The 20,220-nt window shown below is 41.6% G+C and overlaps 1 protein-coding gene across 1 annotated transcript; it reads right to left on the bottom strand.

Annotated features, from left to right (window-relative positions):
• Positions 1–10,598: 10,598 nt before the first annotated feature.
• Positions 10,599–13,932, bottom strand: LOC115993126 (protein SRG1-like). The gene is made up of 4 exons (XM_031117406.1): positions 13,472–13,932; positions 12,247–12,494; positions 11,833–12,157; positions 10,599–10,999 (listed from the first exon to the last, which is right to left on the bottom strand). Exons 1-4 carry the CDS (start codon positions 13,721–13,723, stop codon positions 10,733–10,735), a joined length of 1,092 nt encoding a protein of 363 aa, XP_030973266.1. The 5' UTR covers positions 13,724–13,932; the 3' UTR covers positions 10,599–10,732.
• Between the last annotated feature and the right edge of the window lie 6,288 nt (positions 13,933–20,220).

Here is a 20,220-nt window from a genome sequence, read left to right as displayed (position 1 = left end):
ATAAGGCATAAGCTGACAATTTTAGATAAAGCCACCGAGCACAAGCTGACGGTTACGGGTAAAACCATCAGCTTGCTTTGGTAGTTGCTAACAAACAAAGCTCTAATAGGGACAATGTGAAGAGTCCGCAAGGCGCACCTAAAGGCTAACGCCATCAATAAACTGACGACAGTAAGGCTGAAGGAAGTAGGATAAAGCTGACGACACTAATGCAGGTTTACTTGCTGTCCACAATTGCATATATAAGGAAATGTCTTGCCCTTCACGTTTGACGCTACTCAAAGGATTCCTATAAGGAAAGGATCCCGCCAAATACGCCCAAGAAGACTCCTATAAGGAAAAGACTTCTACGCCAAGGAAGAGATGTTAACCATCTACTACTATAAAAGCCCCAATACCCTCACTAGCCAAGGTACGCATAATTTACCCCTCTCTAGTACTCTAGAGTGATGAGAAGTTCTAACTTGACTTTCGGAGAGTATTTGGCCGAGACCACACCGGTGCTCTTTGCAAGGTCTTATCTTTTGTGTTGTGCAGGTGCTATTTTGAGTGTGCAAGTATTGTGTGGCTCACTGGTGACTTTTTCGGTATCATTAGCTGATACCGTCTGTGGGGACCGTCACTTTGTAGTGAATTTGTAAGTCATAGCAAACGCTTTCCGGACAAAAAGTTGCATGGTACTTACTCAATCAATGGCGACCACCAACAACGTTCAAGAAGACGAGCCGCGACCATCTACTCTCGAAAGACAAATGTAGACTCTAACTGTGGTCGTGGAACGCCTCACCAAGCAAAACCAGATTTTGGAAGAACAACTACACCGGAAGGCAGGACATGATGCTCAGGAAGAGGACCAAGAGGGTACCAATGCCAAACGATGAGGCCGAGAGGGACCGAAGGGTAGTAACGCTCTGAGTAGACCAGAGCGACAAAATGTAAGCCTCCCATCCCTCACGGATGTGACTCCGCCGCCTATTGCCGCAGAGATACAGGCGATAAAGAACAGATGGAAGTCATGATGAACGCCCTCAAGGGACGGGTGTCCAGCGATCTTGACGATCTCGTTAACCGAACTGACTCACCGTTCACCACCTCCGTCAATTCCTTCCCCCTACCACATAAGTTTCGCATGCCACAAATAGATAGTTACGACAGAGTCAAGGACACTCTAGATCACCTAGAGACCTTTAAGACCTTGATGCACCTTCAAGGAGTAGTAGATGAAATCATGTGTAGGGTCTTCCCTACAACGCTGAAGGGTGCAGCAAGAATTTGGTTCAGCCGGCTGACACCCGGCTCCATCAGCACTTTCAAGGAGCTAAGCGCTCAGTTTACCGCACACTTCATTGAGGGACATAGGTATAAAAAGTCTACAGCTTGCTTGATGAGTATCAGGCAGCGAGAGGACGAGACGCTAAGATCCTACATATCCCACTTCAATAAGGAAGCACTCTCGATCGACGAAACTGACGACAAGATACTTGTAGCGGCATTCACAAATGGGTTGCGAAAGGGAAAGTTTTTTTTCTCCCTATACAAGAACAACCCGAAGACCATGTCAGAAGTACTTTATAGGGCCACCAAGTACATGAATGCTGAAGACGTGCTGCTGGCTTAAGAGGAAAAGCCCAGGAAAAGGGAGAGGCAGGAAGACACGTAGCAAGACCAAGGGCGAAAGAAGGCAAGAACGGGATACCAAAGGGATGAAAGGCGCTCTAGGCCCCCGGGAGGAAGATTCACAACCTTCACCCTGTTAATTGCCCCAATAGACCAAGTCCTAATGCAAATCAAGGACGAGGAGGCCCTAACCTATCCTGGAAAGCTGAAGGGAAACCCTAACAAGCGATCAAGGGACAAATATTGCTGCTTCCACCGTGACCACGGTCATGACACAACCGATTGTTACGACCTAAAGCAGCAAATCGAGACCCTTATCAAGCAAGGAAAATTGCAAAAGTTCGTCAGAAAGGAGAGGACAGATCCACCTTCTCTAGAGCAGCCCTGCCAACGAGATAATGAGCGCCCTAAACCCCCCATAGGAGACATTAGGATGATCATAGGGGGAACGGCAACTACTGGGTCATCAAAAAAGGCCCGCAAGACTTACCTCAGGATGGTCCAGAGCGTCTAGCTGACGGGCACCGTGCCAAAGATAGCGCGAATAGAAGGCCCCGTCATTGGGTTCTCGGAAGAAGATGCGTGACGGCTTCACCACCAGCATGACGACGCGCTTGTCGTCGGCATTCAAGTAGGGGACTACAACATACACCGGATGCTGGTTGGCAATGGCAGCTTGGTGGATATCCTATACTACCCCGCATTCCAACAATTGGGGATTTTTTTCACAGAGAACGATTGATTTTGACAAACGCCCCTCTCATTGGCTTTAGAGGAACACAGGTGTTCCCCTTGGCCACGGTCACATTATCTGTCATGGTGGGTGACTACCCTCAGCAGATCACCAAGGACGTAACATTCCTAGTGGTTGATTGCTCGTCCGCCTACAATGCTATCATCGGATAACCCACCCTCAACTCGTGGAAGGCTGTAACCTTAACCTACCACCTAATGATTAAGTTTCCTACCGAGTATGGAGTGGGAGAGCTACGCGGAAATCAGGTGGCTTCACGTGAATGCTACGTAGCCATGATGGAGATGGATGACCACCTCCAAGCCATGAACATAGAAGAACACCACATGGCGACGAAACCCGTAGAGAAGCTTGAAGAAATACTTCTTGACGACTCCAAGCTCGACCGAACAACCAAAATTGGAACCCTCACTAATCCCACGCTCTGTCAAGCACTCACAACCTTTCTCAGAAGTAATCGAGATGTATTCGCTTGGAGCCACGAAGACATGTCAGGGATAGACCCTTCAGTCATGGTACATAGGCTGAATGTGTCGCCCTCCTTCCCACCCATTTGACAGAAGAAGAGGGTGTTCGCCCCGGAGTGAGATCAAGCCATAACGAAAGAGGTCCGCAAACTACAGGAGGCAAATTTTGCGGAAGAGGTCCGCAAACTACAGGAGGCAAATTTGATTAGGGAGGTTTACTACCCCGATTGGTTGGTAAACGTAGTGATGGTTAAGAAAGCTAGCTGGAAGTGGCGGATGTGCATGGACTTCACCGACCTTAACAAAGCATGCCCCAAAGACAGCTATCCCCTCCCGAGGGTTGACGTTCTAGTAGACTCTATGACTTGGCACCAGCTGTTAAGATTTATGGACGCTTTCTCGAGTTACAACCAAATCTGAATGCACGAAGCTGATCAGGAGAAAACTTCGTTCGTAACCAGCCAAGGCCTCTTCTGTTATAAAGTGATGTTATTTGGCCTGAAAAATGCGGGCGCGACATACCAGAGGCTTATGAACAAAATGTTTGCACAGCAAATTGGGAGAAATGTCCAAGTCTACGTTGACGACATGCTGGTAAAAAGCCGAAGGGAGGAAGATCACTTGGAGGACCTCAAGGAAACATTCGACACCCTTCATTCTTACAACATGAAGCTCAATCCAGGAAAGTGCGTCTTCGGAGTGACGGCGGGAAAATTCCTAGGATTCATTGTATCTCAAAGGAGCATCGAGGCCAACCCGGACAAGATCTGGGCCATAATGGAGATGGCACCCCCAAGAAATGTGAAGGAAGTACAAAGCCTCAATGGAAAAATAGCAGCACTAAATAGGTTTGTGTTGAGGGCAAGAGACAAGTGTTTGCCTTTCTTCCACACACTAAAGAGATCATTCAAGTGGATTGTCGAATGTCAGCAGGCATTCGAAGAGTTAAAAGCTATCTCTCTTCCCCGCCGCTGCTAAGTCCATCGCAGCCAAGAAAAGAACTTTTCCTCTATCTAGCTGTCTCCCCTGCAGCCGTCAGCGCTGCCTTGGTCAGAGAAGAAGAAAGAGTGTAAAAGCCCGTGTATTATGCCAGCTGGGTGCTTCGCGATGCCGAAGAAAGATACCCACCTATGGAGAAACTCGTCTTTGCATTAGTTACAGCAGCTTGCAAACGCAAGCCATACTTTCAAGCCCATACGGTGATTGTCCCAACCGACAAGACCCTACGGCGGGCGATGAGTAACCCTGAAGCTGCAGGTCGATTGGCGTTATGGGCCATAGAATTGAGCGAGTTTGACATCCAGTACCGCCCGCAGACTGCCATCAAAGGACAGATTGTCGCGAACTTCATAGCAGAATTCACCCACGACGAAGACAAGGGGCAGGGGAATCCCCTTAGTGGAGCATACATACAGACGGGTCGTCCAACAGGTAGGTCGGGAGGGCCGACGTCATACTATTGTCGCCCGAAGGAGACATGGTTGAATGTATGGTCCGCCTCGACTTCCCCACCACCAACAATGAAGCGGAATATGAAGCATTAGTAGCAAGCCTTTACCTCGCCAAAGCAGCAGAAGCCGCGAGCGTGGTCATTTACTGCGACTCTCAGGTCGTTACTAACCAAGTGAATGGAGACTGTGAGTGTAAGGGCGAAAAGATGAAGAGATACCTGGATCAAGTAAAGAGAAGAGTAGATGATCTAGAGGCCAAAATCATCCAAATCCCCAGAGAAGAAAATGAGCGAGCCGACCGTCTTGCCAAAGTCGCTCCAGCAGAACATATATCACTCCCGGTAATGTACTCTCTTTTGTTCAGCTTTCTCCACTAATAGATTCCGACGACATACAGGAGATAGGCTCTGAAAGTAACTGGACCACACCATTAGTTTCATACTTAAAGAACGGCATCTTGCCAAACGAGAAGGAGGCCGTGAGAAAGCTGAAGGTCCAGGCAGCAAGATTCGTCTTGATAAAAGATGTCTTGTACAAAAGAGGCTTCTCCCGTCCGTATCTGAGATGCTTAGGTACGGAAGAGGTAGACTACGTCATGAGGGAGATACACGAGGGAATTTGTGGAAACCACTCGGGGTCAAGGTCATTAGTACACAAGCTTGTGCGAGCAGGTTACTATTGGCCCACCATGCAGAAGGACGCCGAGGCTTATGTCAAAACCTACAACAAATGCCAAAAGTTCAGCAATATTGTTAGACAACCAACCAAAGAGTTGACCCCAATGATGGCCCCATGGTTGTTCGCTCAGTGGGGATTAGATATTATGGGGTCATTCCCTAAAGCAGTACGACAGCTGAAGTTCCTAGTAGTGGGTATTGACTACTTTACAAAGTGGGTGGAAGCTGAAGCCTTGGCCACCATCATGGAGAAGAACGTGAGGAGTTTCATCTGGAGATGCATCGTATGCAGGTTTGGCATCCCTAGAGTTTTAGTCTCGAATAACGGGAAGCAATTCGACAACGACTCCTTCCAGGACTTTTGCTTACAGTTAGGGATAAGAAACCACTACTCCTCCCCCGCCCACCCTCAAGCTAACGGGCAGGTCAAAGTCACGAATCGATCCTTGCTCAAAATTATCAAGATTTGGCTCGAGGAGGCAAAGGGTATATGACCTGAAGAATTGCCAAGCATACTATGGGCATACAGGACAAAAGCAAGGATGCCCACAGGAGAGACACTGTTCTGGCTAACATACGGGAGCGAAGCAGTCATCCCGGCCAAAGTTGGACTCACAAGCTACAGGGTACACAATCATGACAAAAGCAAGAACGACGAGGCCATGCGACTACAGCTTGACCTAGTGGACGAAGTCAGGGCAACGGCAGAACAAAGGCTTGCAAGGTACCAGGACCGCATGGCTAAGCATTACAACTCTCGGGTCCAACATAGAGACTTCCAAGTTGGAGATCTCGTTCTCAAGAGAGTCATGGGCACTGCTAGAGACCCTTCCCAAGGGAAGCTCGGCCCCAATTGGGAAGGACCTTACCAAATCACGTCATGGCAAAGGAAAGACACTTACCACCTAGAGACGTTAGACGGACAGAAGCTGCCGCATCTAGGGAACACCGAGCACTTGTGGAAGTATTACCAGTAGAGATGGCGGCATGAAGACTAACCCTTTTTTTTTATTTACAGTTCACCATAGCAAATTTTAGTTATACTCAGTTTTATCATTTAGTTTTTGCAACAATACCTTTTTTCCTTTTTAGCCCAAAGGGCAGGATTTGATTTTTGAATTACTTTTTTTTACGAATGCATGGCAATAAGAGGATTTTATTCAAAAATGGCTTAAATTTCTATTTACAAATCTACAGTCCACAAGAAGTGGACGACTAAGTTCACAAAAGTGGATGACTAAAGTGGACAACTAAGTCCACAAAAGTGGACGACTAGAGTGAACGACTGAGTCCACAAAAGTGGACAATTTGAAGTTCACAAAAGCCGACGGTCTCATCAAATGGATGAGACTATAAAATGAGGTCATTAAAATGGGTGAGATTATAAAAATGACAAGGTCATTAAGTCCATAACATGGACGGAGCTATAAAGCCGATGGTCTCATTAAAATGGGTGAGATTATAAAAATGACAAGGTCATTAAGTCCATGACATGGACGAAGCTATAAAGCCAATGGTCTCATTAAAATGGATGAGATTATAAAAAATGACAAGGTCATTAAGTCCATAACATGGACGAAGCTATAAAGCCGACGGTCTCATTAAAATGGGTGAGATTGCAAAAAATGACATGGTCATTAAGTCCATAACATGGACAGAGCTATAAAGCCGACGGTCTCATTAAAATAGGTGAGATTATAAAAATAACAAGGTCGTTAAGTCCATAACATGGACGAGGCTATAAAGCCGATGGGCTAACAAAAATGACAAGATCATTAACATGGATGAAGCTATAAAGCTGACGGTCCTATAAAAATAGCGTTCCTTAAAAGTCTATAAAGTGGACGAGGTCGTAAGGTTAGCAACACAATCAAATGCCTAGAGGTAAAGCTCATGAAACTGACGAGCTTATCAAACTCAAGGGATAAGATAGACGAGCTCAAAAAGAACATAAGTTGCACGAAGCCCTTGTTGATGGATTTTTATAATAAACAAGACCACCCTTAAAGTTAACGAGTTTTCCAGAACAGACGGGATTGTAGGCCGACGAATTCATCCAACACACAACACATCAACAATTAAAAAGTGGAAAACGACGGGAGTAACATGCCATATAACAAGATAAACTGTCTACAAATAAAAGCTCAAAAGCCAAAGAGGCACTTAAACATTGTTTGAAAAATAAATGAAATACACATAAAGCAAAATCAAGTAGCAGGAGCGTCAGTAATGTTCCCATCATCTTTCTGAGACTCAAGATTTTCAACATCTACAAACACCGTTGGAGGGTTGGAAGCAGGAGTATGAGGAGGATTGGCAGCAGGTTGTGCTAGAAAGACGACGCCGTCATCCTTGGGAGGAGGATTGGACTTAGGGGAGCCGTCACCTTCATCATCCATCGTAATCCCAGATAGGTCCAGCTCTGGGAAAACTGACGCGACTTGTTTAAGGCAATCATCAAACCCAGTGCCATAATAGTCAGCACAAAAGTCAATAAATGATTGCGACGCCTTAAATTCTTGGACAGCATCAGTCCCAGAAGTCTCCACCTTTTCACGCAAAGCCGTCACCTCTTGCTGCAGTGCCTCCTTTTGACAATCTGCCTCCTCCAACTTCCCCTTTGTCTCCTTCAGCTCATTATTTAGAGTGCGGACGACATCCTTATATTGCCCCTGCTCATTCATCAAGTTTGCATTATGCTTCCTAACTCGGCTGACGACCCCCTCCTTAGCGACACAACGATCCTGAAGAGCCTTAACACGCACCAAGGCCTGAAAAAGATACAGGCGTCAGTCAGATGAATCAAAAAGAGACGAAACCAACTTAACCTGAGGAAGCAAGCATACCCTAGCAAGCTCGAAAAGAGCCGACGCCCCTAAGTCCTCCGTCCTTAACAGATTGCAAGGCCCTATATCCGTCGGCTTTATGAAGGACCTCACTTTCTCGACGGCATAGTCCTTATGGGTCAGAAGGCAACGAAGGCCCTCGATGACGAGATCAGAGGAAGTCATTACCCCCTTGCTCGCACCATGGCTTGACTTAAAGGGCGACTTCCTCTTCGGAGACACATCCCCGGGAGTGACGGTAGCCTTTTTAGAAGGACGGTCGTCCTTCCCGTCAGGCTTCCTTTTCGAGACTTTAGAGACAGTCGTGGGGGCTGACGAGGGTCCCCCTTCTGTTTCCTTTGGCTTCTTCTCCTCCTTTTTGTGGGCCACGGTAGCCCTCACCCTTTATTTAGCAGATTCCATCTCTGCACAAAATAACTAATGCTAGTACAACAGACGAGATGAGTAAATTGACGGAGGCAATAAAGAGTCTACTCACATCGACGAGAAAATTTGTCCAACCTGCGAGCTTCAGCAGTCGGCTCTGGACCCCCGCAATACAAGTGAATAGTGTCAAGGGTAATTAAGTCCCTACACTTTCGTTACTCCAATAGGATTTCAAGAACGCGACAGATGAACGCCTCCTACTCGGCAGTTATAAGTGGACAGGTGCAGGCTAAAAAAAAGAGACAAAACGACGACATTAAAACACTAAATGGAGTAATAAAAGGCTAAAAGCTGACGGTAAAACAAAAGCTGTCAGTGTCAAAACCTGAGGCTTTAACTAGTGCCCAGGTATTATCAAAACCACGAGGCATGGTAACCCACTCTTCTGGGCGGCATACCTAATCATACCCCTCAAGGAAAAAGTATCTACTTTTCCAACTCTTGTTGGAATCTGGCATGTCAGATACAAGCCTTAAATTATTCTCCCTGACGGAAAAATGATAAGTTCCTTTGGATGAAACGATCTAACGGGGTTTGTAGCAATAGAAAAACTCATCTAAGGAAAGCTGACGGTTCCCACCGCTTAGACGACCCCACAAAACCTCCACTCCAATAAAAATCCTCCAAGCATTAGGGGCAATTTGGCTAACGGATAGCCCCATGAAGTCAACTAGCTGACGGTGCAAAGCCGTCAATGGTAGCCTTAATCCAGCAACAAGCACGGCATCATACATGCCGACGTCTGCGGTCCTCCCTGTATAGCACTTTTCCTTTTTCCTAGGGAGACGGATTGAGATGTGATCTGGGATTTGGAAGCGAGTACGTAATTCTTTGAAAACCCTGTCACTCATTTTAGGCAAAAATTTGTTGACGGCCCAATCCTCAGGAAGGATGAAGGGACGGTTTCCTCTTGGACTTACTGAAGCCTCTTCATAGGATTCCTCATCACCTTCATCCTCGTCCTCATCTCCGTCACTCTTTCCCTCCCCTTCATCCTCACCTACTACTTTCTCCTCAACTCCCTCAACGTCACCTTCTACATCATCGCCTGGAGACTGGGCTGACATTTCTCTTTTTGAAGACCCAGAAAAGCCATCGGACTCTTAACCTGAACCGAAAACTTCATCGTAGCCCGCTTTATCGCAGACTGATGACTATTCACTCGACGTGTCACTTGACATCTGACTACCTACAAGTGATAAATCCATTCTAATTACCTAAATTGACGTCCTCACTAAAAAATTGTTCAACTAGAGCAAAAATACGAAGAAAGAAAGAAAAAGAACTTACAACTGAAAGAGCCTTGGAGGAAGGGGCAGCCTTAAGAGTGATGGCGTTAGCAACAACTAACGAATCAACAAAGCTAACAGAAGCAAAGGTGATGAGCTCTCTCTTTCGAAATGTCAGCAAGGTTGAAATAGGAGGATGAGGGGAAGGATGTGCATTATATATAGGAGGAAAAATGCGCGGGAGATGAAGCAACACCCTCGTCCAGAAACGAAGCCAACGAGAGCGCACCACATGTCCGAAGCATTAAATGACTGGCGGCTCGAGGAATTGCCCACAAATGATTTTCCCGCTCTCCTGGACCAAAAGATAATTAGCCAATAAAAACTTAACTCCATAACCCATCAGTCTAAAACGACGAGGATATGGAGTAGGGGGCAACTTATAAGGATAAAAAAAGAGTGCTTACTCATATAAGGCATAAGCTGATAGTTTTAGATAAAGCCATCGGGCACAAGCTGACGGTTACGGGTAAAACTGTCAGCTTGCTTTAGTAGCTGCTAACAAACAAAGCTCTAATAGGGACAATGTGAAGAGTCCGCAATGCGCACCTAAAGGCTGACGCCATTAATAAACTGACAACAGTAAGGCTGAAGGAAGTAGGATAAAGCTAACGACCCTAATACATGTTTACTTGCTACCCACAATTGCATATATAAGGAAATGTCTTACCCTCCACGTTTGACGCTACTCAAAGGATTCCTATAAGGAAAGGATCCCGCCAAATACGTTCAAAAAGACTTCTACGCCAAGGAAGAGATGTTAACCCTCTACTACTATAAAAGCTCCAATACCCTCACTAACCAAGGTACGCATAATTTACCTCTCTCTACCACTCTAGAGTAGTGAGAAGTTCTAACTTGACCTTCGGAGGGTATTTGACTGGCACCACACCGGTGCTCTCTGCAAGGTCTTCTCTTTTGTGTTGTGCAGGTGCTATTTTGAGTGTGCAAGTATCGTGTGGCTCACTAGTGACTTTTTCGGCATCATCAACTAGTTTTATAACTCAACTTTGTTCCTTTCACAAATAGCAAAAACTATTAAACCATCAAGAAGAGGGAAGTCCTTGCAAGTTGTAACTCTAATGCCCCTTATTTGCTAGTCTTTCAAATAGGATCGTAGTTAACGAATATATTACAGAAATTTCTGCATTTTATTTTAGTTTCACCATTTTGCTACTCAACTACTGCATAATTTGGCGATACATTCAGCAGGTGTTGCCCTCCCCATTTTCTGTTCTCATGAAGTGAAGATATGACTTGCCATCTAGTTTTCGAGCAAAAAGGTCCTTGAAGTACTTCTCCATAGAAACTCTTCGAAAATTTGCTGGGTTGTCAGGGCCAATAAGGCTAGGAGCAGGACCCAGTTCCGAGTCTAGATTGGAACTGTGAAATGTAGCAATTGAGAGCCTCTCATTTGTAGAATTTACTGTTGCTCTATGCTCAATGCTTCGATATATGCCATTGCTCACAATCTGCAGGATAAACAAGAAAATATAATACCAACGTTAACTTCATTTCTGATGAAAAAAACTGATATTTTAGTGGATGAGTAAGGTCCCATTGGGAATAGAAATGTAAACTATAACATAAAACAAACAATATTCCCAACTTGACTCAATTCGGGACAATGTTTGAGTTAATTGATGAAAGTCATAAGTAAAGTTTCTTTAGTCATATCTTCCAAAATAGGAGTCTGGCGGTGCTCTTGCCGAGTACAACTGATTCCATGACCTAGAAGAAACCACACAATATGCAAGAATAGATAACAAAGTGATTCATATTGATGGGATAAACATCCTCCTAACCCACTTATAGCCTGTTTGGATGGAGGGGAGAAGGAGGGGGAGTAGAGTAGGGTTGGCTAAAAATAAACTAATTTTGGGCTAAATCTACTGTACTCTACTCTACTTTAACTCCCTCTCTCTCAATCCAAACGGACCATTAGTTTGATCCAAGACATTGCGTTGCAGATGTAGTTTTCTATAGCGTTGTTTTCCAATAAATGAGTGGAATGGTAGTGAATGCATGAAAACGGGCTATATTAATCTAACTTTACTCTGGAAAAGTTCCAAACTTCCTGAATATTCCAATTGACCCAAGTAATATCATAATACACATTCTTTGGCTTCTACAGCTGAAAAACAGCAAAAAAGAAGGCCATTTGTCAAATTCGTTTGCTTCAACAATGCTATTTTGATAACTCATATGTGGCCTAATCTTATAGGTTTCGTTTCAGGGATTAGTGAAGCAGTCTTGGACTAATGAAGTTAAGCTATACTATAACAACATCAAAATATACCAGTACCTCCATGCTATCACCAATATTGACTACAAAAGCATTTGGAAGAGGTTTAACAGGAACCCAATTTCCTTCCTTCCGGATCTGGAGGCCTTCAGTTTCATTGAGCTGAAAAACAACTGTTAGAGCATCAGCATCGGAATGAGGAGTCAACCCAATGGCCTTATCTGGTTCAGGGCATGGAGGATAGTAATTCATTCTCATTGTCTGAACTCCATCATTAAATAACTCTCTCATTTCCTCAGCCTCCATCTTCAAAGCTTTAGCCATATAACCTAAGATTGTCATGGCCAGCTTCTTCACTTCTATAGAGTACGTTTCCAAGGTCTCTCTGCATCACAAATTTGAAGCTGAATTAAAATTGTGTGTTATACCTAAAACCAGTGTTTCCAAAATCAAACCAAGAAGGTAGAAAGAGACCTGAACTTTGGTGGAAGCTTGTCAAATAAGTCAACCCTCCTTATATTATGCGGTCGCGTAGTTATAAAGAACATGTCTGACCAGTCTAGCTTCTGCTCGTCTGACACCACAAAGAGCTGCCCAAAGCCCTCTTGATGGTTTGGCTGCTGCCATAGCTTCTTCTTTTCTTCATATGGAAGCTTGAAAAAACTCTCATTCTGTGTCCGGATTTCTTCCAGCAATGAAGTACTAACTCCATGGTTTACAACCTACACTTAAACTAATTAGATTGCTAATGATTCAATATATGTCTGTGTGCTGGCCTTAGAATCCAATAATTCAGTTTAATACTACAAAAATGGAAGCACGGGGCAGGGAAGATCACCAAAATTGAAAAAATAAAAAAAATAAAACAAATAAATAAATAAATAAACCAAAAAAAGTTCGAAAAATATATGCTCAACAGTGCAAGAGACTGGCAGTAAAATTTGAAAACATGAACAACTATCAACAACTCAAGGACTGGCAAATACAAATAAAGGCGGGGACTAGTTGGTTAAGGAAAAGGATTCTCTCCATTTCATGGTTCTACTTAAATATTACAAATTTAAAAGTGTATCTAGATATTACAAATTTAAAAGTGTATCTAATATCACGTCATTTAAAATTTTAAATAGTTATACACGGTTAGATTCAAAAAATACAATCTTAGCTGTGAAATGAATTGTCTCGTCTCCATTTCACTGGAAATAATATCTAATGGTAGGAGTACAGTAAGAATCATCACATGTGCTCTATTGAATTACCATAAAACCTAACAAACTGAAAATGGATTTCATCCTGGGTTGTATGGATCCTATCTAATCCTTCCTGGTGCTTTATTCTCTCTCTCAAATTCCGATCATTTCTATTTACAACTATAAATATTGCAACTACCTTCTTTGATGTGAATAACTAACTTCACATAAAAGTAAAAACATTGCAGCCCACCCAATCTAAATTGCAGAGTTCATGTGTCTCGGCAAAGGAGGCATTTCAACGTTCAAAGCAACTTAGATTATTATACAGCAGTTTAATATGGCTTTTATGAGTATTCACACCATAATTTTTTTAGAAAATTTAAAATATAAAGATGTCATGTTACCTTCAAAGAAATAGTTTCTTCATTTGGCTAATGTATGAAAATCATATTTCAGTCATGAAAAATCGTTGGGACAAGGCTATAGTGCAAACAATACATATATACCTGGAAGAATCCCCAGTCTTTGCAAGCAGAGTGGAGTCTATCCAATTCAGAATTCATGTAATCTTCAACATCCAATCTCTCAACATCAATAACTGGCACCGATGGAAGTGATGGGTCATAAGAGCCAATCAAAGGGTCCTGATCATCTCGAACGTACCTAGCTGGGATGTTGATGATGGGCTTCTTGGTCAGCTCCTGGACACTAGGCACTATTATAGATTTTCCAGGAATTACTTCTGTTTTTGACTCCATGGATATGCTGTTCTAGAATTTTGGCCAATAGTTGAAAGTTAAAGTTCAGAAAAAGAGAGAACAAAAGAGAATTCAGCTCACCTCAAAATTTCTTCATTTCAAAAATATATAAAAGTTTGGAGCTGGTGTCATTTGCTGACTTGGTGGGACACATTATATTGTATTACTCCTACGTTTGATCAAGCTACAAATTGGACAAACGTGGTCTTACGAGAATTTTCTAGTATCTAATAGAAATTTGTTGATATATAGCACTAAAAAAAATAAATAAATAAAACTGTAAAGTTTTTTATTTATTTTTGGTAAATAAGGATAACATATATTAATACTAATAAAGCATAAAGTCCAGATATTTAGTTTATACAGTGAACCGGATATCTAGTAGTTTTGTCTGCAAGGTCTAAGACAAAATTGATCACTATTCTAGGAACAAACAAAATTTTAGTGATCACACCTTCTTGGTGCAGGTTGCTAAAGTCTGAAAGAAAGGTTCTGTCCATCCACCCTTTTTTTTTTTTTTTGCCTAAATGTCCATCCACCCTTTCAAGAATGACGTAGATGCAGATCAGAACCAAATATTTAGCAATACAGAACCAAATATTTATCATTGCTAAGAGCATTCTCATTAGCTTTCTCATAAAAAAATGTCATTTTAATACACCAAAAACTTACTTTATCATTTTAACACATTATTTTACAACATACCATTTATCAGATGTTCTATCCTTCAATTCTATACATTAAAATAATATTTATAGCATATTAAAATAATATATTAACTCCTCCCACCATTATCATCATCATCATCATCACCAACAACAACAACACCATCACCAACAACAACAACACCACCACCAACAACGGCACAACTGCCACAACAACCACTACCGCAACAACACCGACAGCCACCACCGGTACAAACCCACATCCACCAATGTTGCCAAAAAAAAAAAAAAAAAAAAAAAAAAAAACACAACCAGAACAACCAATATCGACGGCGGCACTGGTGAGACCCATCCACAGCCACAAATCTCACACCCACAACCCGATCTCACATCCACAACCCAAACTGAGACCATCCCAAATCTCACACCCACAACCCGATCAACCTACCACCTTCAACCAAAATCAGCCAACCACCAACAATCAAAACAACCAACCACCATTAGAAATACTGCCACAACCACCAAGAGAGAGAGAGAGAGAGAGAGAGAGAGAGATCTACAGATTATTGAGAGCAAACCAAAGTTTCACCCGATCTCGGCCTTGTTAATATGAATTGGGTCGGATCTCGGTCTTTGTGTGAAAGTTGCAAAGTGTGGTGGTGATGGTTGTTGTAGACGGAGAGAGGAAGAGAGTGAGAGATAAAAAAATGAAAGTAAGAAAGACATAGGGAGCAATGGAGAGATGAAGACCAGAGAGGAGAGAGAGATATGTATTGGGAGGAGAGAAAAAAGTAAATAAAATAAGCAAAAAAATTATAGCATTGATGTCTGTACCGTTTTGGCATTTGGCACACCTGATAAGAATGCTCTAATAACATAAAGCCTCTGATATCCCATATCCTTTGCTTTCATCAAAGCTAACAAAAGAGCTTCCCGGGCCTGCTTGATGGCGTGTTTTAATTGCACTGCTTGCTCCCCCCTGAACAAAATTGATGCATCCAAGCTGCTAGCTTTAATAGCAAATCCACTCCTTCTAGTTCTTTTGTTCTCGGTAGCTACCACCTTTATCAAAAGTTGCCAATTCTATCTACATTCCTTTGTTCTATTCCTGCTTCTTAGACAATGATTGTACCCCTTATACAGATTAAAAGCCCCATTGAACCTGCAAATAAGAGATTAAGATGCGAGAATTACTTCTACAGGATTAGGAGTTTTCCCATTGTGAAGAACCAACTTCCTGCGGGTCCAGATTGTCTATAGAATAGTGAAAATAGATTGAAGAGAACTTTGCTTTGTTTGAACTGGCATGTTGGTGGTAGTGATATGACTGAGAAGCCATTGTTTCACAGAAAGATGTTCAGCTCAGAAGTCCTGATGCCAAGTGATGAGCCATGCCAAACAGCCCTAGCAAAAGGGCATTGTAGAAACAGGTGAGACACTGTTTCTTCCCCTTCATCACACATTAGGCATCTACTAGCTGTTTGAATGCCTCTTCTAATTAGGTTTGTTAACACTGGTAGACTATCATGTAGTAACTTCCAGATAAAGGTAGTACTTTTCATAGGAAGTTTTACTTTCCACAAAGCTTTCCAAACAGATTGAGGAATATCTTCTGTGATGTGATCTGATCTTGTGTTTATATTCTAGATTTGTTGAATCAAGGAGTAAGCTTTGGCCACATTATATTCCCCTGAATTAGAGTACTTCCATGTTAAAGTGTCTGGAACTCTATCAGTTTTAGCTATAGGAATCTTGCTGATTTTTACACAAGTGTTGTGGTCATATAACTTCCCAAGCAAATCCCAATTCCATGTTTTTGTGTTAGGATGTATCAGATTAGCCACTGTACCTCTATGGGGATTGTGGTCTCTCCGGATATGATCTGGGATATGAAACCAATCAGGATGGTTGAGAGAGATTTGATGACCTGATCCAACTAACCATCCGCCTTTCCCCAGTTCTGCAAATTAAGGTTTTGCAATATTTTTTCAAGTCCATGAGTGGTTGGGTTTGGGTATGTATCCTTGCTGGTGAGTTTTAGGAAAGCATTTTGCTTTAAAGGTTCTAGCAAGGAGAGAGTCTGGGGAGTTTTGAATTCTCCAAAATTGTTTTGTCAACATAGCTTGATTAAAGATGCTAAATTTCATAAAAACAAGTCCACCATTGCTTCTTGCTTGGCAGATTTTATCTCACCCAATTAGATGAAGTTTCCTAGTACCCAAATCATGCCCCCACCAAAAAGCCCTTATAGTTGCATCTAATTTCCTATAAATAGTTTCTGGAACCTTAAAGCATTAGAAGGTGTAGAGAGGCATTGATTGCAAGACTGATTTTATGAGGGTGGTCCTACCTGCTTGAGACAAGATTTTTGCTTTCCAATCCTAAAGTTTAGCCTACATCTTATCCACTAAGTCTTGAAAGTCCATCAGTCTTCTACCTCCCAATTTGAAATCTGTTCCCAAATACTTGCTTGGCCTAAGGACAAGGTTAACTCTCGGACTTTCAGCCAAAGACTGTTGAATGTTAAGAGGTATATTAAGGGTACAGAACAGATCAGATTTTGCAAAATTAATGCACTAACCAGATAAGGAGCAATACCACATGATAATCTCTTTTAACTTTGATAAGGATTGGTTATCATTCTCAAAGAAAAAGATGGAGTCATTTGTAAATAAGAGGTGTGTAAAAGTAACACCCCTTCTTCCCACTGTGATACCCCTGATTTGCTTCTGCCTTTCAGCTTGAGTAAGAGCTATGGACAAAATGTTGGTACACAACAAGAATAAGTAAGGGGAAATAGGGCCTCCTAGTCTTAATCCTCTAGAGGGGTGAAAGAATTGTGTGGGACTCCCATTGAGTAAAATAGCATACTAGACCAAAGAAATGCATTCCATAATCCAATTAATCCAAGTGCTACTAAAATCCATTGAAGTTAACATAGCTCTAAGAAAGTTCCAGTTCACTCTATCATAAGCCTTGCACATGTCAAATTTTAGAGCCCCATACCCTTTTTTCCTGCCCTTTTTTTTTCCTCAGAGTGTCCATAATTTCATGAGCTAACAGGATATTATCAGAGATATTTCTACCTTGTATAAAGGCATTTTGGAAGGGTGAGATGAGAGAATTCATGAGAGGCTTTAGTCTATTAACCATAATCTTTGTAATGATTTTATAAGTGACATTACAAAAATTGATGGGTCTAAACTGAGTCACCTCCTCAGGAACACTCACCTTAGGAATGAGGATAATAAAGGTTTTATTGAGGGCTATAAGCAAGGAGCCTAAATGGAAAAAAGCTTGGGTTGAGTTAAATATATCTTGTTTCACCATTGCCCAATACTCTTATAAGAAGAAAGTTGGAATTGTTGGGCTTTATGGAGTCTAGTTGTGTTTGATCCGGTTGACGACTCGACCCGACTCGAATAATGTTGCGTGGTTTTTAATGGAAGATTTACTGAAGTTTAGTCCATGGAGTGGAGGCTTGGGTTGGGGGCAACGCCCTCGGGAAAAATTTTTGGCCCATTTTGTAGCCCATTGTGAATCCTGTGCGCAGGATGTAGAAAACATAATTTTATGATTAGGGTTTATTGTTGTCGTTCTTGAGAGACTGAAAACACTGTAGCCGCACTTTGTATTTTTTTCCTTGATAATAGTGAAATCCTTGCAACTCCGTGGACGTAGGCAAATTGCCGAACCACGTAAATATTGTTTTATGCGTATGATTGTTTTCTTTGGCGTGTGTTTTCTCTATTTTTTTGTTTCTCACAGATTAGGAATTCAGGTTAATTCCCTACAGGAATACCATCTAGATTAAGGGCTTTATGGGCTCCTAATTGGAATACGGCCATTTCTATTTGGACAATCCAATTGAAGGACTTGTTGTTGGCTCAATTTAGGAATAGGAAGGGTACTAAGATTTTCAAGAATGGAACCAAAGGAATAGGAGTTTGGTTCATAAAATCTATCCTTTAAGTGCTTTACTAGCAAATCTTCAATTTCCTCAATATTATTGGTATTACTCCCATCCTCTCTCTTAAGTAGTGTAATCTTGTTTCTTGCTCTCCTCTGATTCACAATAGTCTGGAAATTCTTAGTATTCCTATCACCTTGAATGATCCAATTGCTCCTAGCTTTTTGAGCCCACTTGATTTCTTCCCTATCCATCAAGCTTTCTATATCCTCCCTAAGTTTCTCATTCCTAACATCCATTAAAGTTTGAACAGAGTTTTGTAAAGTTGTATACCATACAATCCGCAAAGGATTTGATACCACATAAAAAATTGATGTGGCGCTGTCAGCAAAAGCTAAATTGTCTAAACTCTTTACTGCAAATAATTTACCTATGCCCATAATGAATTTAGAGTCTAGAATTTGGAAGGCTATCAAAGTGGGCACTCATGTCTTTATAAGAGGCCTGAGATGGGTTGGTTGGTTTTAAGGAGTGAACCCCATGTCAAATATTGTTTGGACTTTGGACTCATTGTCCAGATTGGCCATTATCAGGAACCTGCTTCCTAGTCTCATAGGCCCAAACCAGGTCATCTCTTGGTCCAGAATGTGTTTTTCCGTGGATCTATTTCTATTTTCTTTCTGCCTTGTTTGGGAGGGATGAAATGAATGGAATGGATTGAAAGAAATTTTCTGGAATATTTTGTTTATGTCCTTGTTTGGGAGTTTACTGGGAAGGAAAAAGAATAGGTAGGATAGTATACTACTCCACCAGAGAGGACTAGGCCGCATTTAGATGTATTGTCTTAATTATTTCCAAATAATTCTCAGACCATGATTGATAACATGTATGGTGTGTACTTACACTATTAATGCATAGTAATAATTTTTTTTTTTTTTTTCCTTTCAGTTAACTGATCAGGTTCAAATCCTTGGTTAAATAGAAGAAACAATTACTGGCCAATATGGCCAAAAGACTTTGGATTGGCAGTTGAAAATTGAAAATTGAAAATTCCATCCAAATCCATGTGTTGGGAAAATGCCATTTTGAATAATGGCATTGGCTTCAAAAAAAAAATAATGGCATCGATATCTTTTAGGCCCATCAAAAAATAAATAAATAAAAAATTTCTTGGTGTTTTCAAAATGAGACATGCTTGTGGGGTGTGGGACTAAGGGCTGAGGTTTAAATCTCCAAGAAGGAGCAGGAGCTTCACACACACACACACATATATATTTAAATCTCCAAGAAGGAGTAGGAGTTTCACACACACACACACACACATATATATATATATATATATTTAGATTAGGTCAAAGTAGAATTCTATCAATTTCCAAAAAAAAAAAAAAAAAAAAAAAAAAAAAGAAGGACATTTAAGTTCAAATCTCGCATTCCCTAGCTATCAAATCCTCAAAAATGAAAAAATAATTTGAAGTTCCTTGGACCCTAACAAGTCCTTAAGAAAAATTTTCAAAAAAATAGACAAGGTGAAATGATAGGCCAAATCGATGTGTTCCCATTTAACATGATCACATGACACAAGGTGATTATGAGCCCAAGGATTCATATTGTTGTGAAATTTATTGTGTATGTAGTATGATTTTTTTTTTTTTTTTCATTAAAAAAAAAAAAACAGTAAAAAACTAGTTAAAACCAAAAATTATTTTATGAAGCACCTCCCAGGAGATACTTGCTCAAAGTGCATAAGTCCACACATTTCTGGGCTCACATGTTGTGACTTGTGAGAGAGTGGTTTCATTGCCAACATTGGTCATTCCATGAGATACTCTTTTGAAAGATTCAAGTCATGTTTCATTCGAAAGATTCAAGTCTTTGCAACTTTATGTATTTCGTAGGTATATCAAATACAATGGTAGGGC

Source organism: Quercus lobata, chromosome 5, assembly GCF_001633185.2.
Source record: "Quercus lobata isolate SW786 chromosome 5, ValleyOak3.0 Primary Assembly, whole genome shotgun sequence".
Classification (NCBI taxonomy): Eukaryota; Viridiplantae; Streptophyta; class Magnoliopsida; order Fagales; family Fagaceae; genus Quercus; species Quercus lobata.
Note: the sequence above shows the minus strand (reverse complement) of the source record. Positions and strands in the feature narration are given on the sequence as shown.